The 22,484-nt window shown below is 34.9% G+C and overlaps 1 protein-coding gene across 5 annotated transcripts in view; it reads right to left on the bottom strand.

Moving 5' to 3' along the window:
- The window catches only part of DIAPH2 (diaphanous related formin 2), a 266,541-nt gene that overhangs the window by 91,862 nt on the left and 152,195 nt on the right, over nucleotides 1-22,484 (bottom strand). For all 5 annotated transcript variants that reach the window (XM_029996681.2, XM_029996680.2, XM_029996682.2 and 2 more), the window contains one exon: nucleotides 14,308-14,472. In XM_029996681.2, coding sequence (XP_029852541.1) covers nucleotides 14,308-14,472 — 165 coding nt within the window. The remainder of the gene's footprint in view (nucleotides 1-14,307; nucleotides 14,473-22,484) is intronic.

The following is a 22,484-nucleotide window of genomic DNA, read 5'->3' as shown; positions in this document are numbered from 1 at the left end:
ACTACACAACTATACTTATTCCCTAATTAAGGGATAAAACCAAACTAATATAACAGTTACAAATCAGACAAATGTCACAAAGCAAGAAGCAATCCACAGTTAAGAAGAAAAGCCTTCCCAACAGCTTTGGAAAACATTTTGAAAAGCATTCATCTCGATACTGTCTTTTCAAAACACGTAAGTGCATGCAAAAACTGAAATAATTTTCAAGTGAATCTCAACAGACAGAAATATTTTAATGCATACAACCTCTTTTTTTGATGTGCTATTCATGACCCTCTGTATTTTTGGTTGGTGCGTAAAAATATGCAGTTTTTCTAATTCAACTGCAAATCAAAAGTTAGAGAAAGTTTGAGTGCGATTTTTTGTGGGTTTTGTTTAAATAAAAACAAAACCAAATTATCGTCTCTCCTAGCAGAGAAACAGATTCAGTAAAGAATATCATGTCTTGTTAAGGGAGCTAGTTGAAGGGGCACGTAGCTTGATGTTCCCCCTTGTGTTTGTTAGGATTCACTGAAGTAAGGCTCTTGTACTCAGGACTGCCAGTTTATAGCTTGGCTTCCTTAAGAAGCAAATAAAAAATTAATGTATCTCTTGCATTCTGTATATATCTTAAGTTTTGACAGACAAACAGATATTCACACACCAACTTGGTTGTAAATAGCCTCTCAAAGGTAAATTATTAAAAACAAGAAGAAAGAAAACAAACTGTAACACACAAATCTCCTTGGATATTAGAGATGCAGTTGGCTACAAAGCAGTCATGCACCAATAATGAAGGCTGCCTGTGATCCCTCAGGCCTTCCCTAAATTTGCCTTGCAACTGCAAAATATGTGAACTGAAGTTCCGGGGGGGGAATCTTTTTCAGTCATAACTCATTAGGAACAACAAACTCAGATTAACTGGAAGTTAATCTACAGAAATAGAGAGAGTTAAAATACAGAAGCTTGAGCAATCAGTTTACATGTAAAAGAAAGATCTTTCATGAGTATTCCTTGGAGGATAACATATTCAAATACATTGTTATCCTTATGAAAATAATGGAAAAGAGATGCAATGAGCTGGTATTAAACAAGGGCAGACAAATTTAATTTCCTGATGGGTGGTCATGAAACACTAAGTAGAAAAGATTACATTTGGGATACTGCCCCATGGTTCATGCATCAGGGCCATCACATCTGACATGAAATGTCTTTGGCATGCCATTACAGATTAAGATTTTTGGCAAGTATAGCTGCTGTTGTATATTCAGGTAGGGAGAAGGGTTTTGCTGTCGGCTTATCAGCTGTGTTGCAAAAACACTTAAAACTGTCTAGCAGTGTAAGGCGGAACAGGTTTTCAAGTGTTTACTGAACCAAGTTTAAGGCTACCAATGAAAAACTATATTGTATGTCTTAATTACTTAACAGTATGCATTTGAATAATTACTAAGTAGCTCTCAAGTGGACAGATTTGGGACTGTTTTTAATATCTGCTTTAAATAAATATTTGGATACCAGAATAAACATGCATGCCTAATTCAGATTATTCCTGAAAGAGACAGAGCACTGAAATACACACACACTAACAAAACTGTATTATTGTCATTACAAAAAAAAATTTTTAAAAACCCAGCAAAACAAATGTTAGCTGTTTTGGGTACCATCTGAGAAGAGAAACCAAGGCCCACAGCAGATGAATTATTGTTTTATTCAAAAAGTGATCCTTCTGGATCAAGGAAGAGACAAATCAATAGGTTGGCACGTGAAGCCTTGTATCATCATGCAAGAACAACCCTTTAGATTCTTTAACAATAATTCACTCTTTCTAAGGTAAATCTGTAAAAACTTTTCCTACAAAAGCCTAAATCCAGAAGAAAAAGTGATTTTTTTTTTTTATTTTTTTTTTTTTAAACAGCAGGACCTTGAATATGATGTGTTGAAAGGTTTCAAAGTTTCTGGCTAGAAATTCTCAACAAATTTTAATAGAGGTGGTGAGAATTACACACAATAAAGTGTTAATTGATATAAAGTATTTAAATAACAAAATAAAACTGCTTGAGTTTGAAAGATTTTGCATGCTTCCTTCAAGACAGGGCTGACGGACTATCAGAAGAAAGCATTCTAGAGGTTGTGTGGCATTACACTCCAAAGAAATGATAAATGTGAAAAAAACCCAACACTGAAAAGATATGCTTATTCCTCTGCATTTTTTCCTCGATGTCTCTTACACCTTCCACTTCATGCTTCATATTATATTTTGACAGGATAATCCAATTCTATTAGCTTGCTTTGGATTTTCCTAAACGTGATAAGCAAGCAAATATGAACTTAAGGAAGTGAATGAGCTATAATTTACTACAACATCAGCAAGCTAATTGAAGATGCAATAATGCAGTGATCAATCTGAAATCACAATTAAGACAAACATGGATTCAAATTATCAAATTATCTTAATATGATATATGAACAAACAGAATGATGAGGCTAAGACTATATGAAACACCCTTGTGGAGATTTTAGAGATAAGTCAGATTCCTTCTAAATCATGACAGCTTTTTAGAAATATGTTAGGTGCAGATGTAAGCGTCTGTAGCCTGTAAGCATCTTCTGTGGACGGGTCTCTTTTAGACTTAGAATCTTGCCAAAGGGAGTCACTTAGAGCAGGTAATGAAGTCTACTGGTTTACAAGAGTTTTTCAACATCTGGGTTAGATTCACAGCTTAAGTATTGCAATAGTCAAAATCCCAAAATATGTCTGGTTGCCAGAGTGGAATGAGGATTTTGAATCCTCATTTAAATAGTATAAACTTCCAAAGAGAATGCCTGGGAATAATGACATTACTCAGTTGGATTCGCTGACATCAACACTGAATGAAGAGTCTGTTTATCAAATGTAAAATTCTAAAGAAAAGTTTTTAATCCTGTTCTTTTTCATAGAACCATTTAGGTTGGAAAAGACCTTTAAGATCATCGAGTCCAACCGTCAACCTTGCCCACTAAACCATGTCCTGAAGTGCCTTGTCTACGTGCTTTTTGAATACCTCCAGGGATGGTGACTCAACCACTTCCCTGGGCAGCCTGTTCCAATGTCTGACAACCCTTTCAGTAAAGAAATTTTTCCTAATATCCAATCTAAACTTCCCCTGGCGCAACTTCAGGCCATTTCCTTTCATCCTATCACCAGCCACAGAGGTTAGGTTAGGAAACTTAACTTCATAGTTTCTTCTAGGCCATGTTTTCCCATATTACTTCTGAAAATATTACTTAATCAAAGGCATCACTACCATGAAATATGACATATGACATCTGTTGCTTTTACCCCCCATCCACAAGGGCAACCATGTCATCACAGAAACAAGTTAGACTTGTCGGAAACAAATCCTAACCCCATCTATGCTACCTGTTATTTCTACACTTGCCTACCTTTAAAAGCTTGCAAGTGCAGTATACTGTAATTCAGTTTAATTTCTTTTATTATTATTTATTTTCACATCTTTTGGATATCTTCCAAGAGAAATGTCATCCTTACCTTTTATATCATGAATAGAGTAGCTACTTATCTAGCAGTACTAACAGCTTGCTAGTAAAGTTGATGAGTTACCACTCCTATGTGAATTCTTCTGCTTCTGATTCTATGTCGTGGAAACCAGGACATTCCATTACATATAAACTTCACTAGCCTACACCTAATTCCTGATTTATTCAATACCATGACTAAAAAAAAATAATAATTGTTCTCAGCACTAGCTGGATGTATACACTGAGATGAGAATTTAGAGAGCTTACAAAAGGGTCTTTGTGTGGGTTATTGAGGCGGGGGGGAGGAAAGGCTTGCTATACACTGCCTGTTAATAAGAACAATGTTTCACTTTTGATACTACCTCTTGGGAAATTTCGCTAGAGAAAATACTTCTTGCTCATTATTCTTTATTTTTTCATAGCTTCCTGCTACCTAGAAACTGTTATCTTTCAGACTACATTAAAGAACTGTTACTTTTTAGGCAGAAGGGAGAAACTGTATTCCCAGACAAATAACCAGGGAGAACAATGAATAAATACAGCCTTTCTTTTAATCCACTCCTGAATTACAAACTCAATTTATGAGTTTGAAAGCTGGGAATTTAGCTTGACTATGTATTGCGTTTCATAGTAAATCATATATTTATTATGTATTAATTTACGTATTGTATATTCATTGATTTATATTATTGTAGCCAATGACCTGCTGCATTCAAGCGACACATCAAAAAAGCCACAGAAAAAACATTCCTGAGTCACAAAGCTTGAAATTTACTTTGAAGCAAGTTACAAGCAAACAAATATTAGAAAGAAGAAAAGGTCTTACAGGTACATTTATACTCAAGATGCTGAATCCACTGTGATGAAAGTTTTTTCGTTTGAAGGCAACATATCAAATGTTTTGTTTCCTGTCTGGTTACAGGGCATCAATCTTATAAAATCTTGAAAGACCAGGGTAGTCATCACCCAATAAAAGTGGTTAGTTTACTGAACATCTAATATGTCTTATCATTTTGGGGAACTTTTCACTTTCTGGATCTTGTATGACAGAGATACTGTAAAAGATCCCAGCCACACAGTAATCATCAATCAATAGTCTGTGTCGATACAAAAGGGCAGTTTATTTCACAGGTCTTTTACAAGACCCCATCTCTCATACTGCCAGTTGATGAGTTACATCTGCCTAAATATTTTCTTACACTAGAATACAACCCTTTTTCCCTCAGTACATTTATAATTGAATAAGGAATTAAATCTTTAAATTACAAGAGCTGCATTTACACAAATGCAAGGGAAGCAGTCACCACTGATAGAACTGTCTACCAGATATAAAAAAAATATCACTTAACTGAAGGAAAAAGCTTCTCTGCATTTCATAACAACTATGCCCATAAATGCCTGTTACTGCTTCAAATTTTACCCAGCTATTCTTATAGGCATTATTACAACATTGGTTTTTTAGACTCAAAATTCACCTTTAAGACTATCTGCATTAAAGGGGGAGGCCACAGAGCAAACAACATCTGAAATATTTAAGAACTGTATAAGAAAAACATTTCCTATCTAATGCTAAAGTATATATTTCATACAACTTCCACAAAGCACACAATCTCATTAAAAGGAAGTTTATGTCCATTTGCAAATGTAGGCATGACAGATTTGGTGCTAGAGTATTTGAAAATGTCCACCATCAGAAACAAACGTTCAGGAAGTGACAGATTAAAAATATTTCAGATCATTTGATATAAACTCTGTGAGACAGCAGGTTTAAGTGAAGAACCAAAGCAGAAAAGAACAAACTGGCATCTTGCTTCAGGCAACTGATTAATCATTATTTGATAAGCACCTGAAACTATATCAAACCAAAAATGTATCAGGTTGCAATTGTCCTCAAGGACAATAGAAATTTGTGTTTACTTTCGACGGAAGAAAGGACTAAATCAATAAAGTCTAAAAAAACATTTCTTCTTCAAAATAGTCCTAAATATAAAAGGCACACTATTATTCAGTGGATCTACTATTTTAACTGCAAAGAGAAAAAAAATGAAAAAGAGGGAAAAAAACCCAACAACAAAAAACTTCTTATTGCTACTTTTGATTTAATTTCTCTGTAATTGTCAGCTCCAAGAGAATAAATACACCTTTTTTTTTTTTTTTTTCCTCCAGGCTCAATTTTGAATCATGTTCCATTTGCAAAGGAAAGTCATGCTGAAGTGCTTTACCTATTTCTTGTGATATGCCTTGAATACAATGAGGTTATCAAGACATACTTAAGCACAAAAAGTAAACATAGACATAGGTGACACAAGTACGAGGAAAAATCTCGTTAAAACCTCACTTCAAAGGTTTAAATAGTCTACCTAATCTTAGGGGGGGGGGGGGGGGGGGGGGGGGAAGACTGAGCCTGAACAAGAAGCAGTACAGCCATGAGGGGACCATGAGGGACAAGAGTTCTAACTGCAAGAGGTAGAGGGGTAAAGTGATGCAAACTTTATTGTCTCACTACAATGAAATTGGCTTTAATTACGTTTCCTGAAAAAAAGATTAGAGAAGCCTGGGGATGGTTTCAGGACATGGTTTAGTGGGCATGGTGGTGTTGGGTTATGGCTGGACTTGATGATCTTAAAGGTCTTTTCCAACCTAAACCATTCTATGATTCTATGATAAAATGGAGGCAAATAGAATAATAAATAAATAAACAAACTCTGTTTCTTCAGTCTTCACCTCTAGGTTGATTCGCTATACTGCAGGCTCAATGAACTTAAATGGCTCACAAGGAATATTTCATTACATGATAGGTCAGAGATGCTATAAATTTATTTGGCTATTTGGAATCACGTGATGGGCAGTTTCAATGGTGTCACTTAGACTGAATTCCCAACTACGCAGTGCTTTTTTTCTCCTTCTAACCTCACAGAAAAGCCCCCCAAAATACTTATTCTCTCTCACACGCAGGTAGACAGATGTTGATAAAAACTAAGTACAAAAGATTAATTTGGTACTTGACTGGAAACTTTGCCTCTGGACACTTTTAAAGACATAAAACAACAAACAACAAAACATCCACAAATAAATCAATTTCTAGGATAATTGTCTATTGCTGGGAAAAGTATAGAAAGTGTTCCAAAAGCAATCAGTACGTCTCACAAAGACGCTGAGAAAGGTCAGTTACTGTACCAGCCCACACTACCTACTTAGAATTTCCTTTCTTCCTGTTGGTTAGGGATAACAGAATAACAACTTACTTATATGGAAAATTTTGCTGGAAAATAACTTGAAGAGAAACTATTGGACCCAAAGGAATATCACTGTATTGCTGATAATTTTTGATTAGAAGAATGATCAAAAAACAACATTGACTGTTCCAGAAAATGTTTTTCTCATATACCCTACATCTTATCATTCAGCCTAACAAATTATAAATGCTTAGACCACGTGGAGGTGCATTTATTAAATACTGTTTCTGTCCAACTTGCAGAAGGCAAGCAATTAGAAAAGATAATGCGTGCATATTTTTTTTTTATTTCAAGTCATAAAACAGGCGTTATTTTCCATTCGATATATGGCACTTCCTTTAATGATCGTCAAAAGTCTTTAACATGAGATTTCAAAAGACCAGCTGTTTTCTTAACATTAAAATAGCTTGATATGAGCGTTACAAGACAAGCATACATCAAGCTCCAAGCGTACTTAATATATATGTATACACACAAGCACACGCAGAGATTTTTCTCTGTGACCTGGGGATGTGCCATTCAGAATATATTTCTGATATAATTCTTTTAGACTCATCTTCAGAAACATTCATATATATTCCATCTTTTTCAAATACACTAGCTGAGTTGCATGATTCTATAACATAAGATATTTTTATCTTTAGCTGCAAATGAAAGAAAGAAAGACTGTCATTACAATCAACCTATTTAGTCAGTAGTCTCACTTTTACATAGGGGAATCATTTGCAGAATCAGAGGTTAAGCAAAGAGAAATACAAGTAATAGCTGTTGTACAAAGGTAATGAAAGACAAGCCAAGATTTTCTGAAGGGCTATGTTGAATTCTAAGCACTCCCAAAGGCCAATTATCTTGACCTGTATACACTGTAGTATCAATTAAAACACACTGTGTACGTAAAGCATTCATTGTTGGTAACTGACCTTCAAGGCAAACCTTCTCAAAGCACAAGAATCACCCGTCCTGCCACGCAGGAGGCTGACCAAGGAACTCCTGACAGAGCTCTGACACAAGCCAGAAACGTGGGGAAGTGGAAGGACAGCCATACTATCCAGAAGGAATACTGCCCAGGGAGGGAAGTAGTTACGAAAGTCAAAGCTCAGATGGAGATAAAACTGGCCAGGGGCGTGAAAAGCAATGAGAAGGGCTTTTATAGCTACAAGGACTAAGGGAGATAAAGGAAAATGTAGGTCTGCAGATGAATGGAGCATGGAACCTAACATCCAAGTAGAGGCTGAGGTACTCAGTACTGCCTTCATCTCAACCTTTGCCATCACTGTCTCACAGGCAGTTTGGGCAACTGACTGATGTCATTGCAAGGCCTCCATTTCATCAAAAAGTTGTGGGACTCAAGGGACATCTCCAATGCCTGGAAAAGGCAAATATTATGCTTGTCTTCAAAAGACTGAGGAGAGCTTGGTGAACTACACACCAGCCAGCCATCACTTCTGTTTTCAGGAAGACCACAGCGCAATTTCTTCTAGAAGCCATTTCCAGGTACATAAAGGACAAGAAGGTGACTGGGAACAGCCACATTGGACTTATCAAGTATAAATTGCGCCTGACCAACCTGCCTGCCGCCTTTAATGAGATGACTGGCTCTGTGGATGTGGGGAAGGCAATGGATGCTACTTACTTTGACTTTAACAAAGCCTTCAATACAGTCTCCCAGAGTTGTGGTATCATCATTCATGGAGATACTCAAGACTCAGTTGGACAAGGTCCCATGCAGCTTGAACTAACTTCTACACTGGCCCTGCTTTGAGCAGGATGACAAACTCAGTGACCCTCTTAGGATCTGCCTCCAACCTAAATTACCTTCTGATTCTATAGTTTGTCCTGTCATCATCAATGTTCACACCACAAATGTTAGCAACAAAACCAGAAGAAGCAATCTGAAGAACTTCTAAGTTAAAACTGCTAGTAGCAGAAGAAACAAGCTTTATCAATAGACAGGCATTAGTCATAACACAGGAGAACAACAAACAGGAAGAAACAAGACATCAATATTTAAAGAAATCTGGAATAATACTTCAGTCATTTACCAAAATACTAAAAAAAGTTAATGGGACCACTTAGAGAAAGCATGCAGACATTACAATAGTCTGAACTGGACAAATTTAATAAATATGCATGCTCTAGGGAATATTTGGAGTTGCTGTATATCCTCAGTCTTTTCTGATTGATCCTGAATTCTTATCAGTAGTTATGACTTTTTTACAGTAAATTCCACAGATTAAATGAGTTTCAGTGTCTTTTTCCTTTTGGGAAACTTCTTACAAGTACCAAAGTGTTGCAGAAAATCTTAATTCTTTTTAGTAATTTTTTCCTTGTAGAAAACAACAAAAAAATAATCACTGTACTGTGAACTTTTAATGCTTGCCCTAGGCCTTCCTCAAGTGTCTGGAAAAAATTAAATCCCTAAACAAGAATCTTTATGCCACTAAAGTCTACAAGGTTCTGCTCTAGTGGATAAAATAAGTCAAGAAATTCTCAAAAGACCTAATTACAATTATTACTACTACTACTACTACTACTGTATATATCTGAACAAGTGAATTGACTGAAGCACAAATGATGCTAAGGAAAAGAAAGTGTCTCCTTAAGCTGCATAAGCCTCAGATTTCACTTTTTTATATTGAAGCATTACTACTTAAATTAGTATGCATCATACATACGGTCCAAGTTAATTTCCTTATTTAGTAACTTTTTTAAAAAAGAGGCTTAGAAGATAAAAGGACAGATAAAAATTTTCAAGATCATAGCATCAGATGGATATAATTAACTATTTAGACCAACAGATAGCATTAGAACAGTATCTTGGCAAATTATTTTTTTCCACTTTCTAAAATTATAAAGCAATGCAAGAAATTAGCCCTACTTTTCTGGAAACTCAGAAGGACTATTTGTGGTATGTCTTTTCTATTTTGAATGCAAGTTTAATATTCCAGACCAGAACATAGAACTTGACAGTTCGGTCTTGATAAACAAGATTAATTTACAAAGACTTAGTCTTTGGGATAATTTTCCACCCTTGAAAAGCATTTTATTGCAGTTTGTTACTATTAGGTAAAACGTAAATATCATGTGAATATCCTAAGAAGAACTGACCATACACAGGTTTGTAGAAACTCCAAAACCAGAAAGGCCCCCGGTCCCTGAAACACCCGGTGGATTGTGACTTCTGCTAGAAGAAGTAACAGAAGTTAGTATTAATAATGATTTCCCCTTGACACAGAAGGCACTTTATGTCAATTAGGTAGTGAGACATTAATGTCTTGCAATGCATTAATTTTTTGAGTGTATTTACACCACAAGATGAAGGGTTCTGATGAGCTGTTATCTCATACCAAGGATTATAAGAACGTATGTGTGAGCTTACTGTGGTCCTCAGTAACACACGACCACTAGTTCACAACTACACAGTGCCTACCAGAAGGAGGCCTTATTCTTGATTTGTCCATAGCTGCTACTCATATCAAAATTTTAGAAAGAAGGAAAGTCCGCTAAAACTGATTTAGTACATAAATTAAATACAAAAGACAGATTACATTTGAAAAAAGCACAGTAGTTACAATCTGCTGAAAATATACAAAACCTACTTGCTCAACATCAAATCTAGCAGAAGAAAAGGATTCAAGTAGAGAGGGTGTTTTAACTGTGCCAAACACTTTCACAACAGTCTCTTCCCCTCCTATTAAATAATAACAATAACAATAATAATAAAATCAAGGCAAGCCTGCTGTCTGCTTTGAGTACTGCCTAGTACTCAGAAGAAAGCAAGTATCTGTGCACTCACATATAAAGAGCAAAGTAAAAGAGATTCTGGCAAATAAAACCCAGATAATATTTCTCAGTATAAATGATTAGGGTAGTTTATACAATTTACACCACTGTTTCATATCCATAGAGGAGTATTTGCAGAAGTAAGATGCATACACATGTTTATAGCATTAAGCAGAGGATTATGTGTAAATAATAATTAACGGTAGTTTGCACAAGTAGTCTCAATACCTTCATTACTCTGATTGGTATAGCTATTTCAGTGCTTAAAAATAAAGTTAGAACTGTCCTAACCTTTGACAGCTTTTAAAACAGTGAGAATTAGGTATCTGGAGCTTTCTTCTACATACAAATGAAGTGATTTCATACTGAAAAAAAATTTAATCTCAATTAAAATTAAAATTCTTCTGTGACTAAATACAGCACCTGAACAATCTTGATCGGGAAGCATGTGAACAAAGTATTTCACTAAATGTTCCGAAAACAGGACCTCACTTAAATGAGGTAAATTAGCAGATATTTGGGGGGTTGGTGGGGCTGGGGGGGGAAGAAAATTCAGGCCAAATAAGAGTCATCCCTTAAATACAGGCATCAGAGATGCACTGAAGCCTAAAACTAGACAGGCTATTATTACAAATACTTTTTATGAAATTCAGCCAAGACAAAAAAAAAAAAAAAAAAAAAAAAAAGCAACCCTCCCCCAGTCAACCTCTAATGTTTTTGGATTCTATAGGCTTGCATTGCAAGGCATGTACTTAGCCCTAAATGTCACTAACATAATCCTAGAAAGCTGTTTTGCAGAAAAACAAAGGTCCTCATGGGAACCGGCTGAATCCAAGGCAGCATTGTGGCCTTGCAGCAGAGAAGGTTGAGTGCACACCGGGCTATGTAAAACTGTAATAAGGAGGTTAAAGGAAGTAATTCTTCTACTCTACTGGTACTTCCAAAACCACACCTGGACTTCTGTGTCCAGGCTGGGCTCTCCAGTGTAAGACAGATACAGACACACTGGAGTGAGTCCAGCAGATGATACCAAGATGAAGAGGAGGCTGGAGCATATGACAGAAGTAGATGAGAGAAATCAGTTTGTTCAGCTGTAAGAAGAGAAGGCTCTGCAAAGACCTAATTGCTGTCTATGACATAATGGGAGGGTGTAGAGAAGACAGAACTAATTTTTCTCAGAGGTGAACGGTGATGGAAAAAGAGGTGATGGACAAAAGTTGAAACATGGCAAATGTTATTCACTTATTTATTTTCCCACCACAAGTGTGAGCAAACATTGGAAAACGGACCCAGAGAGGTTGAAAAAGGCCCTGTGCAACCTGCTCTAATTTGATCTTGCTTTGAGCAAAAAGTTAAACTACGCAATCTCTGGAACTCCAGCCAACATAATTCCATGAATTTAGACATGGATAGGCAGCAACCTAGTGTTGATGTTGTACGGAAAGTATAAAAATAAAAAATACATCAATTAACCCGGATTCTGTCTTTGCAGGTAGTGGAACGTAAATCATCAGAAGATGCATCGCATGTCCATACATTTGAAATTTTGGCACTGTTAAGTCTTGTAGTGATTCCTTCATAACCGGTGCTTTTAATTCAAAATTTTTCTGCAGTTGCCCCTTTGTTCTATAAGTTATCAAAATAATGGAAATAGGTAAAGCATTAACTGTTATAATCATACATCATATAGCTGTTATATTAAAGGCGAAAGGATGGAATAACTATTTATTTCTATAGAATACAATGTTAATGTAGAAAATATAAACTATTATACCTTGAAACTCTAGAGATTTGCCCTCTGCACAAAAAAATACAGATAAATCTCACAGAATTCCTCTATCCTTAACTAGCAATCAATAAACATAGATAAAACGTAGTCAGCTAGATTGTATTTCCTCTCCTTATCAAAATAATTAGCAACACCCAATCAGTTATACCCACGCAAAAACATTGAAAAGAACAAGTGTTACTGAAAGCATAATATGAAAACATGTATCATTAATACTACATCAAATAGTCCAAAGTTCATGACACTGAGAAAAGTCAATAGTCCAATTATTATCACTATCATTTCTTAAAGTCTTAAGTAGAGCTTTTTGCTGTGAAATGAAGATCTTTTACATATGATTTAGTAACACCCTCACCCCTGAATTCAACACTTCAGTCTTACAGAATTACTTACAGAAATTCATTCTAAACTTGAAACGATGACAATTTCATCTGTTCCTGGAACTGTGATGTACACATAGGGATTTCTTTTCTGCTTTTGGTTCATTTGGAAAGGCCACAAAAATATTCCAGCTTTGTCATTAGAAGAGTTATTGCACTTCCTATTTAATTTCTCACATTTACCCACTGAAGTCCTGAAATCCCAATTCACCACCACCACCTCACCTCACCTCCACCCACTGCCCCCCTCACCCCCCGTATTACTCAGTCACTCCAAAGTAACACGTGATTCTCTTATACATATTCTCCCTGGAAATTCAATTAAAACCATTGAAGAGCAACAGGCCAGCAGCCAGGTCTTTAGGAAAACAAAAGGAAGGAAAATAAAAGGAAGCAATTGGAAGTATTTCCATTCTAATATCCCTTCCAGAAAACATTTGCCCTCTAGTTCCTACCACTTTCATAGCAGTTTAAATACATACTTGAGGACAGATTTTCGTCAGAATATTTGGGCATTGCTAGTCTGAAGTCTGTTTCAAGTAGTTACAATAGAGTAGGTTTCGAAATGCAGATATCCGCATTTGAAAATGTAAGCCTTGGATTTATGAAAAAGGAAACATACTGAAATATCTCATGACAACTATTCCTGTTCTTGACAAGTCTTCACGCAGATGTGTTGGCATACTTACTAATTATAAAAGAATTGGTGATTTGCTTATGAAAAAAATGAATAATTTCAGCTATTTTAAAATAGTTAAATATATTGTAGTAAAAGTTTTCTAATCAAGTACACTCGGTATGAAAATTATGTTCTAAAGTAGTTATTCCTCCAGCACATAGAAACTGGAAGTCCTTATGATTACATGTTAAATTAAGCCAGCTACTGGTAGTAGACAGATCAGTGAGCCACAGCTGTATGGTAAACAGTGGTATTTCCAAGCGATGTTAATATTCTCTAGAGACACAGTGTGACATTCTAGGCATCTGTTTTCCCTGTACACTTCCTATGGTGCAGCTAATTATGGCTCCCAGACAGCCACTAGGAAAGATAACATTAAACCCATTAAAAAACTTGGCTGCTTAAAATGAAATTCTTAAATTCCTTCATAAAAAAGCCATACCCTGACATCAACCACACTGGATGACTGGAAATAGTAATATAAGCATCTAAGTGAACTTCCTGAGTTCTGCCAGCAATACAGAGCTCATCTTGAAAGTGTCAGCCGTAGCATCACAGCATCATTAAGGCATCAGTCAGATACTAACACAACGTGAATATAGACACGTCCATTCAGGTCTTGATTTTAACATTTTTTCAATGTCACGCCTGTTTGCTGTGCGTCAACCAACATGCAAGTTTTTTAAAAGCGGAAAAATATTTTCTCATTATCCGTATGTCCCAACCACATTGACAGTTGAGTTGGCAAGTTACAAACTGAAGGATTATAGTTATCAGTGACCAAAATCTAAATAATTCTGGAAACATTCATCCAATTTCCTGCCACAGAACAAAACATAAAGTTAACTATAACACAAGAAATAGAGAGAAGAGGAAAAAATTAAAATAGAGAGAAGGAAGAAATAAGAACATGTATAAAGTTTTGCAGACATTACTCACCAAAAACAGAGTTCTGAAGTTGCTCAGATCGCCAAAGAATTCTTCTATGCTTATTACTTTGGGATCAAAGGTAAAGTATTCTCCCAAATTTTCATACAATTTATTCATGTTGTTGTGCATGTTGGACAATTTTTCATATATTTCTCGGGCACTCTCAGCAAAGCTGTAAGGTTTTGTTAAGGAAAATGATTCAAATATAATCCAATGTAACAGTAAAAAACAAACAAGTAAAGGAAACTCAGTACAAAGGTTAGAACTGGAAAATTTGCTAGTGCTGTCCTGCTTTCAAACAGGACATTTTTATATATTTATGTTACACGTCTGCAAGTTCATACCAACATAAGACGGTGGCGCACTTTTCCATTAAATGATCTCTTTCCAATGCTGACAATTTGCCATTAACAGACTATACAACTGACTTAAAATTTCCAAATATCTTGGCCATTTTTCTTCTAATAAATGAGTAATTGTGTAAAATTTATTCTATGAAAAGACACACAGAAAATTAGTTTGCTGTGAGAATCTATCATACCCCACTCTGTTCTAGTGATGTCACGTCCTCCAGACTGTGTAGATATTTTATATGTCAAATTTGCATTATGTATAACTACCAATGACAAAATTATATAGTATGACATCTAATTTTCCTTGCCTTTTATTATAGATGAGTCTTCTCTGGGGATTCTTTAATGCCTAGCCACATAGCTCAGCTCACACCTCAGGCTTCCCGTACTAGGTACACTCATTTGGGGTGCTCTCTCCTCTTAACTATGTAATTTCACAGAACTTATAAAGATGGAATATCCACCCACCTGCCCCAGTTAACTGACAAACGGCTTTGAAAAATTATTATTTAAAAAAAAAGACACCACAGAACAACAGAAGTCTTTTTTTTCCATTAAGAAGTATGGAAGTCTAGAAATGAAACTGAGATTGACTTCCATCCCAGCAGTCATCATTAAAAATTTCACATAATCCTTCTAACTAGAAAAATGTGGCTTTTTTCCCCCATATGAAAAAAAATATTTTTAGAACAATTCATTTGCAAATACTGGAAGGGTGCAAGCTACTAAGAGAAATATTAGTTTGCCTCGAAGCAAGTAAGTTTCAGTCTGCTGTTTTCTTCTGTTGTGGTTGTTTATATCCAAAAAGATACAAAGTCACAAATCACTGTAAAAAAACCAGCTAGTACACCACTAAACTAGTTCTGCTGATACTGAATTGTAGCTGATGAAAGTGTTGTGCTGTACATATCAAAACCCAATAACAAAAGACACAAGTTATTCCCTGAACTACAAAAACTATTCAGCCTGGCTCCCTGTGGCTTTTACTTAGAATGACTCTCTTCCATGCGGATTCCGATCCTTAATACAGCAGAACTCATGCTTCCACCTTTCCCCATACTTGAGACACTAATTTGAGACTCTGCCTAGTATCACATTTCTAATTACTCAATATTTTTGAGATCCCTATCTCTCTGCAAAATAACAAACAACCTGGAAACTAGTAAGGGGAAAGAGACATACAGAGAAATCATATAAACCATTTGTTCTTGAGATTACACTAAACCCAAAAAAGATTCTTCAGAAAATAGTCAACAAATTGCAGAATAAAGCAAGGAAATTCTGGTGGATACTCTATTCAGAACACTTCCCTAGTGTTTGGATACTGTTAAGTACTTAAAAGGCTGTCATTTCACACGCTACATGCAAGTGGAACAAAGCTGAAAATATCTTACATTGGAATAAGGCCTAACATTTCACCTGGATTCTCCTGCTCCAACTAATATGAAGGTATAGTAATTAAAATGGTAATTTTAATACTATACAATTATATAGTATTATATATACTATATAAATATATATGTATAGGGATAGTAATTTAATACTGAGGGAATAGTAATTTAAAAGCTGGTTCTTAATAGTATGATCGAAAACTTTATATAATATAAATTTTCCTCCTAAGAATCCTCTCTTCTTCATTAAAGCCTCACTAGTAGCATAAAAAGAAAGCTGCATTCGTTAGCTTATAATGTTCATTTAGAATGGCAAAAAGTAGAAACCAACAGTGTGATGGATCTTAATATATAAATATCAAGATTTTGAAACAGTAATATCTACCTACATAGTTTCATACCAATGTAAACCCAGTAGTAATGCATATATTTTCAGTTTATTGAAATGAAGTTTAACCTGCTTGGTTAGAATTTCAAGCTTGGACTGTTGAATCGGTCGTCTTAATACAACACAAACTTGGTTTAGTTCAGTCTTCAATGACATTTAACTGTACAAAAGGAAATTAAAGTTTAATGGCAAGAATACATTAAATAGGTAATAATGGCACATTACTGAATTATTAAGCACAGTCTAAAAATTTTAGAAAAACATGAATTGCCTTAGAGTCAGCAGACTACTGTCTTGAACAACCCACCAAAAACACTAGGAAAAAGAAATACGAAGGTATATAGTTATACAAATTCTATCTGTGGTTCCTTTAAAAACAACCTCGTATAAAATAATATAAAACTAAATTAATATACTAAAAATGACTGAAAGGTCTGAAAGAAAATTAAAAAAACTTCAAATGTTCTAGATCTGAACCTAATTCTTTGAGACAAAGCTCCCACAGTCAAATTCTCCATTCAGGTTGCACATTCAACATGAGAAATAACAACAGTAAGCACTAAAAAGAAAAAAACCAATACTGCTACTGAAACTAGAAGATACTTTAGAGTAACACTGTAGAAACATATACTGTAATTTTAACCTTATTATTTTTTATCTAATAATTACCAAACTGCAAATAAGAAATACCATTAACAGACGGCTTGTAAGACAAAAGAATGTCGGTAAGATGGATGAATATGATGAGCAAAGAGGGAATAGAGTATTTTCTCTATACTTAATTTTGAAGAAAACAAGTCAGTACTGCAGAGACAATAGTTTCCAGTCATATACCATGTCATATTAACAAAGTTACTTTGTCACACTGTATATGCTTCATACAATCTTCATACTTATAAAATATTAGTAACTTGAAACATCACCTTGAAATGTACTACTTCAAGTCATTGCAAAGACTTAGGCAATACAGTAAATCTAGAGAAGCAAAGCCATACTTGCCTACACTGTTTCATGAAAAAACATTATTGAAAAAACTACGCTATCAAAACTTTGCATAAGAGAAATATTTAATTCCAAAAGTTTTCATTAATATAGATTGAAGCTTTAATGAGAGCTCATTTGAAAACTGTAAACAAGGTTTCAGTCTTACTATTCTGAACCAAAAGAAATATCACAGAAATATTAAGTGTAAAGATGCTTGTTCAACTAAGAGAAATTATTTTATTCACAAGGTTGTTTTTCCATGGTTTTTTTTAGTTTCTTTTATAACCATAAGAAAAGTCTAAGCCAAGACTGTACTGTAAATACTATTATTTGAAAAATTAAAAAAAAAACCAAAAAAAAAAAAAAAAAAAAAAACCAACAAAAAACCCTCTAACAAAACAAACTCACTTGGAAACAATTTTCCATCCTCAGTACCATACCTGTCTCCCCAAGTTCCACATAAACCAAGAAAAATGGGTTTGTAAATCTGAATATACAGAGACTTATTGCTTTACTAAGATTAGGAAATACACAACTGCAATGATAACAGAACCATATCTAATCACCATCTAGGCAACTTTGTACATAGAATCCTTACTGAAGTTTTTAAATACTTATTTTAGTGGTTACTAGGTAAAGGAATGTTTATGCCCTTTAATTGATTTCCTTTTTTCATTTCACTACTGCAGAAGGCAACTACACCAAACTACTCTGAGATTTTTCAGGTTTGAATTTTTGAAGAAGTGTTATTTCAGTTTACAATTTACAGGTGTCTTCTGAAACTGCTATTCTATTTCATTGGTTTTAACACATCACCCTGAGATTAATAAATAAATAAATCACTGTTCATTAGCTGGTACCACAAAGTTAGTAATATGTGCTTTACCATGCAATCCAGTAAAATCTTCTACACACCATGTCTGTAAAGAACTCTAATGAAAATTAAAATGCAAACAAATAACAAAAGAAAACTTTGTGTCTTTTAAATTAAAGAGATACAGGTAAATGCAGACCATTAAATTCCATTACCCTTATTGCTTTGTTAACTTCTACTGCCAACTTTCAGTTATCTATTAATTCTCCTTTTTCCTGTCTCTTCTTACTTTTAAAAGAGAGGCTGGGAAACTGCCACGCCTTTTTTTCATTCTTTTTTTAAAAGGATTTTGTTTATGTATTTGCATTACAGCTGCCAACTTAAGCTTCCAACCAGTTCTGTGGTTTGCTTGACAAGGACCACTACCAGGAAGGGAAAAAAAAATGTTTAGATACCCAGACAGATAAGGATTTCTGCAGTGAGAATATTAAGTGTAGTGTCAGTATCAGAATACAAGTAAATATCAGTATGGCTGTATAAAGCCAGCTGTAATGACTGAAAATATCTTTTCTCCAAATCAATTATTTTTTACACTTTGTAATATGACCAGATGACTACAGTTTTTGGCATTTCTGTGCAATGCCTAAATTAATTCACTTAATTAAGCAAGCAATGGATACAAAGGTTACCATGACACTATGCTACCACATTATGTCAGAGATAAAGAATCACTAATTACCATCAATAGTAGAATTAAATTCTTTATGTCTATATTAGGCCCACTACCATGGTACTTCCATGCTTTCTACTAGTTTCTTCCATGTAAACAGATGAGAAAAAACATCAGAGAAATCAAGGTTAAATACCTCACATCACCTGGAGGGAAAGTCATCACCTCTACTATAACATCTGCTATGAATTTCACATCAATATATCAATAACTTGAATAATAGTTACTAAAGTACCTGAACACACAAAAAACTCACCCAAAGGCAACACCTATTACTGTCAGCATTTACAAAGAAAATGAAAGCTGACACTGACAGCTTGGCATTCATCAACAATAAATATGCCACAGTAGAAAGAACATTGGTAATTTAACTATAATTATAAAAAAATGCACTGGTGTTGCAGCAATTAAGGAGGCCTCTCTCCAGGGCATATAGTCACTATAAAAATGGAATTTAAGGGATGTTCACCACAGGTCTGAAACACTGGAATAAAGAGACCGAAGAGTTTATGCCTTTGATACCTCCAGAAGAAGAAAGAATGCACTGCAAACAAAAAGAAGATACCTGCCAGAAACTTAACACTTTCCAGAAGCGTTTCAGAGACCGAATAGAAGGTTTTTTTGACACGTCCTTCCAGCTACTGGTTACAGAAAGCTGAAAACAGGTGAAAGCAGCATTCCATTGGGAGAGTTTTTCATGTAATGCTTGATTCTCAAAAGTGTGCTGACACAAAACAATTCATTTAAGAAAAGGAGGCAGCTGGCATTATGCTACAGATGGATTAACTCCTACTAGAGAGCAAAAACACAAGGACAAAAGAAAATAAAGGCCCACTGGGACTAGAGATGTAAGATGTTCTCATTTGTAAAAATATTCAACCTAAAGGGAAAGAATCAATGTATTTACCATACTATATAAATGAGCACTACAATGAGGTAAAAAAAAAAAAAAAAAAAAAAAAAAAAAAAATCAGCCTGGGATTTTCCAGGAGTCTGGAAAGCAAAGCTACCTGAACTTTGTTTATTTAAATATCAGATCTACTTATTTTTCAGTTAGCTTCGGTTTCACTGAATGTATCAAGGTTTCTTATTCTACTATACACAGTGATCCTAATATCCATTACAGGCAGAAACTGTTCTCAAAAGACAGCACAGCATCATTCAAAAGACAGAAACATGGCTTCATCATAAATGCCCATATGATTTCTTTTAATTTTGTCCAGTCTTTCCAGGTGGATTTCTAACTGTTTGATTCTACAGTTAGATTTTATATGACACACTGGTTTTAGGTAACAATTATAGTCAATCATAATTTATAATTTACAGTAGGAAAACTGGTAATCCATTGACTATTTCCAAGGTAAATAACATTTTTTCTTAAAATAATGCACTTTTTTAAAAATATGCAGTGTTTCGTTTGTTAGCTTTGAGTTGCAGATTGATAAATCTGCGTTGCAGAGTGCAAAACTTCCATGAACTATATATCATTACGCAATGATAAAGCTCTGAGCCTTCATAACCCTAAATACTGCAAGACTGAAAATATATATGTCAATGTGTATTCTTTCATGCTTTCCTAAGTTATAATTTGAAATAATTTATTATTCTGTTAGCTATTCCAAACTCTTGAGTGCTCATTTACTGTTCTGAAAATTGACAGTTTCCATCAGAATGTTCTGTGTCTCAGATAATACAGTTTAATTAAAACTGGCTTATTAAAATTTCCATGACAAATTATATGTTTGAATGTTTCTCTCCTGTCCTAGGCAGAAATATGGAATTAATGTCAGCAGTACTTGAAGCAGGAGGGAATGCAGCCACATATCATAATGCCATTTTATTATTCTGGAGATACACATACACACTACAACTCTTCAAAGGGACAGATACGCCTGGAATATCTGAAACAAATAACATAATTGTTGATGTTTTGATAAAATTAAAACTTTGTTATTAATCCAATGCAGACTATGTACATTTTAACAGTATAAAACCAGTCTGTTATCTTTCCTGTGTATTCTTCTATTTTGAAGAAATAGAAGTTAGTTTTACTTCCATTAACTAATTGTCAGTCAGCTCAATCCATAGCATGTTATTGCAGACACTGTGGGAAAAATTAATAAATGTGCTGAAAAACTGCCTGTTCAAAAAGCTTGGAGCCTGAAATGACATAGTTGGGGGAGAATTAATTAGGCAGAAAGAATTATGTAAATAATCACAGAACAGCTGATTTTTGTTTGTATGCCTTTATGATGTATTAGATAAAGCATACAAGAGTGGGATTAAAAAACATTTGTGACACCACTCATCATAAATGTTGCATTGTACTAATATCAATGTGTGTACCAGCAGATATGCTTGCAAATTAACCTTATTCATAGGTGGCACTTGACATCCTCAGCAGTAAGAAATTAGGAACAGAAGGAAATGAAGTGTACAGTAGAGCAGGCAAGAAATCAAAAAACAATTAGAAGACTCTGCTTCTACAGAGGGGTCTGTCTGCATTTATACCTAAGGGTACTTTAATGGAAATTCACAACCTAATGCATATTTGGCCTTCTGTTTTTCTGAGTCTGAATCAAGTGTTGAGTAACAGCCAAGCTGAGCTTAAATGGGTGACTGAGCACTGCAACAGGTTGTCCAGAGGGGTTATGGAATTTTGGAGTACTCAAAAGCCATCTGGACAGGGTTCTGTAAGCCTGCTCTAGATGGCCCTACTTGAGCAGGGGGGGTTGGACTAGTCGAGCTCCAGAGGTCCCTTCCAACCTCAACCGTTCTGTGATTCTGGGAAATCCAACTGAACAAGACTTTGGTTACTCCGTTTATACATAATTTCAACTCCAGAATATAACATTTCAAATAATTTCTTTCCCTCTAAGCTAGATATATAATGCAACTTCATTCCATTAAAAAAAAAAAATAATCCCAAATTTACAAATAAGTTTTACACACTGTACTTGACCCAAATATAGCTTTTCCAACTCCAAGCATGCCAAAATTAAATCAGATTATGAGAACTGCTAAAGAAAAACATGAAACACTAAGAACGACCCAGTTGTCAGAATCCTCACTATGAACTATAAACATCCAGTTTTAAAACCCTTGCTGAATAGGTCTTTATTTCAGCAAATCAAATGGTGTTTACTACTTAAACTTGGTTTCCAGTAAAATGGATTATTCTCATCATCATCATCATTTCACAAGACATTAACAATTCAGCTAAAGCAAGTATAAGGACCAAATAATTGAGTTTATTTATCTGCACTTGGTTTGATTTAGCTTCCTATCCGTACTTAAGCCAACTCATTTTCCAACTTTACAAAAAAGAACCAAACCCATGCTTCAAACTCATTCGTGAAAATAACGCAATCACTTGGCATGATCACCTGAAATTAAAACCATAAGTAGACTGCACTTGGCATGATCACCTGAAATTAAAACCGTAAGTAGACTGCTTGCTAATCTGTTGCCATACACTGTTCATAGAGCAAAACACTTCCCCCCTGCCACAGGTACACTTTACTAC

This window comes from Aquila chrysaetos, chromosome 21, assembly GCF_900496995.4.
Source record: "Aquila chrysaetos chrysaetos chromosome 21, bAquChr1.4, whole genome shotgun sequence".
NCBI classification, from domain to species: Eukaryota; Metazoa; Chordata; class Aves; order Accipitriformes; family Accipitridae; genus Aquila; species Aquila chrysaetos.
The sequence above is the reverse complement of the archived record's forward strand: the minus strand, read 5'-3'. Positions and strand labels throughout refer to the sequence as shown.